This window comes from Pterocles gutturalis, unplaced genomic scaffold, assembly GCF_000699245.1.
Source record: "Pterocles gutturalis isolate BGI_N339 unplaced genomic scaffold, ASM69924v1 scaffold28767, whole genome shotgun sequence".
NCBI classification, from domain to species: Eukaryota; Metazoa; Chordata; class Aves; order Pterocliformes; family Pteroclidae; genus Pterocles; species Pterocles gutturalis.
Genome location: NW_010113649.1, coordinates 4,664 through 7,990, shown reverse-complemented (window position 1 = coordinate 7,990; position 3,327 = coordinate 4,664). Strand labels below are relative to the sequence as shown.

Here is a 3,327-nt window from a genome sequence, read left to right as displayed (position 1 = left end):
TTAACCCCAGTCACCTCTGCCCAGACAGGCACCATCCTCCCTGCAGCTTCAGAGCCAATGTCTTGTTTGGTTTGAGCCTGAGCCAGTCCCCTGATGAATGCAGCTCTTGTCAGCACCCTCCACCTCAGCCGGCTTCAGGGGTGGTTCTGGTCCTCTGCTTGGCTGATGAAAGGCACCCATGTGCTGGAGAGCTGGGAGGGTTGGAGGGGTGATGGGGTGTGCTGCGGGACCAGTGTGACGGAGAAGGTAGTAACCTGGGTAACCTTGCTCCTCTCGGACCCTTATTGCTCAGCCAGGGACAAGACAGCCTGGAAATGGAATCTGATCAGCTCCTTGGAGATGACTGGTTTGTGAACCAGAACAGACTACTTTGCCTGGAACATGGCTACTTCTGCTTCCCTCCTCCCTGCCCTAGTCCTGCTGACTCCTAATTAGCATTAGTATCAGGCAAAGCTCCTTTGCTTTGCAAGGACCCTCAGTGGTTGGTTTTGGTGGGGCTTCCCTGCCTGAGCTCCCTCTCACGGTGCAGTGCTTGGAGAAACAGCTGCGCTGAGGCTTTTGAAGGATTTAGGAAGGTATATTCTACTTGTCTTTCACTGTCCTGCTCTTAGTGGCTGCTGTAGCCTCTGTTCCTCCTCCCTGCCTCCCTCCCTGAGCAGGAATTAGGCAGAGCCAGCTCTGCCTGGGCCCCTGGTTGGGTTCTTGTTTACCTCTCTTGGGCTGTTTTGTTGTTCCTGGTTAGAGCAGATGACTGAGAACTGGGGATCCTTGCCCAGCTGGGAGGCACTCATTCTGGGATGCAGGGAGGATGGAGGTGGCTGGTTCCTTTGCCCCTGTGACAAAGGGCAGTCAATGATGGGGGGATGGTGGTGACACTCCTGGCCTCCTTAGAACCAGCAGCGCAGCCAGCACCTGTGCCCAAAAAGCTGCACCCCTGTTTCTTGTCACATGCCACAAGGGACCCCAGAGCTCTGCTGTTAAACACTTTATTTCTCCTTTGCTGTAGCCCTCCCTTCCCAGAGCAGATGCTCTCCTTGTCCTCCCACTGCAGCTCCAGGGAGGTGGCCTGCAGCTCCAGGACTGGTGGCATCCATTCTCTGCTGGCTCACGAGGGAAGGATGCTCTGCCCGGGAGGGACAGGGCTGCCAGGCAGCCTGCTGCCAGGTTTGGGGAGGGGAGGGGAGGGACAGGCATGGAGCAGTGCGCCCAGAGCGCCTCATCACGAGCAGTCATTCAACCAAAGCTATGGTAAGGAGGTGGTTGGGGTTAGAGGGCCACCTCTGATCCTATTTTACAGAGGACAGGGAGCGGAGCCCAGTTTAGAGAGCTGTGTCTTCAGACTCAATGCGGGGCCCAAAGAGCTTCTCTGCAGTTGCTTTGCCATCATACTTGGGCAGGTTGCCACCAAAGTCTGCTGGCAAGATGTCAGCGTCAATCTCCTGGTAGAAGGACTCCAGCTCCTCCCCGTGCACAAAGACCTGTCGGGAGATGGGAGCAACCCTTAGCAGAGGACCTGGGCGACTCCTACCACCTGCTTTGTTTCACCCAGGGACACGCCTCTGCCTCTGGGTCCCTTCCCGCACTCACCCTCTCCAGCAGTTTGCTCTTCAGGAATGGTTTGACCACATTGTAGGTGGTGGTGAAGTACCAGGGCTGGTGGATGAAGTGGACAGCCTTGAACCGTGCTGGGAAGGAGTCCTAGGATCCCAAACCCAGACACAGACGGTTACAAAGGGTGCAGGCTTCCCTCGCCCCACCTCCCCTTCTCTGATGGCCCCTTTTTTGTTCTGACCCAGTCCTCCTCAGCCATCCCAACCCCAAGAGCACCAGGGAAGCTGAAGAGCCTCACAGGTGGTTCATTGCTCCCACTTCATGAGAAGGACCACATCTCTGCTATCCTCCTGCTCTGGGGAGAGCTGAGTGTCTTTGGCTTTTGGTCTGAGGGCAGAAATCCTGGAGGGCCTGTGAGCCTCCCTCCAGCAGGGACCAGGCTGGGCTGAGAGGGTGGGGAGGGAAGGCCTCCAGACCATGCTGTAGGATGCTGCAAAGAGCAATGGTCCTGCTTCTGTTTGGCCATTTGAGAGGGCAGGGAGCTGGGGCCAGAAAAATAGGATCCATCTTGCAGGATGTAGCCAATTAGCTGGCAAGGGAAGGAGCGTGGGCCAGGGAACAGCCTCTCCATGGGGCTTTCTCCGAGATGCCAGCGTGGTGGCAATCCCAAACCCTGCTAGCCCTGCCTTCACCCTTCCCTGAGCTCTCTGCTCCCCCAGGGCCCACTCTGCCACTGCCGGGCGCAGACGTTACCACTTCACCTGCAGCATGTCCACCATTTTCTTGAGCTCGGAGGGTTTGATCCCTGATGCCTGCTGCATGGTGAAGCCCTTGAAGTTCTCAATGATGCAGAACCCGTTGATCTGGGTCTCTTCATTTTCCAGCAGCTTCTCCAAGATAACACAATAGGCACGAAGGATCTGATGGAGGGGAGAGACAGCAGGGTCTGGTGTTAGGTCTCACTTCCCATAGCCCACAGGAGGTTCCCAGGAAGACTCCCAAGGAGCCAGGGTGTCCTTGACTCCAGCCTGCTCGTCACAGCCAGCCCCAGGACTTCAGAGCAGGGAGGGGATTTCGGGGGATGCACCAGCACGTTCTCCTTTCAAGATGGATCTCATCAAGGATATGTTGCCACAAAATTCAGAGCTGAACAGAGAACGGTGCTTGGAGAACTTGTCAGTTACATGCTTGGAGACCTCCTTGCCACAAAGACCTTTCTGTGCCCTGTGCCTCAGTTTCCTCCTCTGCCCTGTGCATCCCTCCTTTCTAAAGCACCTGGATTTAATGGTGTGGTGCCTTTCTTCACCTCATGTTACCCAGGCTGGGGGATGCACACCTGAATGTGACCTGCACCTTGCACCGCATTGGGGGAAGGAAGAGGAACCCTTTGGGATGCACCATGCTTTCCCAGGCTCCCTGGAGGGATAAATTCAAAGGACTACAGATTTGCTTCAACCTAGATGGCTGGAGGCTGTGTGTGGACATGTGCATATGTGTGTGTAAGGGATGCTGCACTGGGATGTCCCAAGTGGGACAAGCCCAGGAGTGGGACCGCACTGCTCCAGGAGTGACGGCTGGGCTGGGCTGACCTCATCGAAGGTGATCTCCTCGTAATCCCAGTTCTCGATGTTGAAGAGCATCACCACCCGGCCGTACTTGTCTCTGCTGGCCAGGATGCCGGGGTAGCCAGCTTCAATGGTGCTGCGGACGGCCTCGGGGGTCAGGTTGTCGAAGAGCTCGGGGTACTGCTGGCGGAAGTTCACATAGCCTGGAGAG

General features: G+C 56.5%; 1 protein-coding gene across 1 annotated transcript in view; it reads right to left on the bottom strand.

The window, feature by feature from the left end:
* Positions 1–1,141: 1,141 nt before the first annotated feature.
* Positions 1,142–3,327, bottom strand: part of RLBP1 (retinaldehyde binding protein 1) — a 4,177-nt gene continuing 1,991 nt past the window's right edge. Inside the window, exons 4-7 of the mRNA XM_010074587.1 lie at positions 3,141–3,319; positions 2,313–2,471; positions 1,588–1,698; positions 1,142–1,478 (exon numbers count right to left, since the gene is read on the bottom strand). Of these exons, the coding sequence (XP_010072889.1) occupies positions 1,320–1,478; positions 1,588–1,698; positions 2,313–2,471; positions 3,141–3,319 (608 nt within the window). The 3' untranslated portion in view covers positions 1,142–1,319. The remainder of the gene's footprint in view (positions 1,479–1,587; positions 1,699–2,312; positions 2,472–3,140; positions 3,320–3,327) is intronic.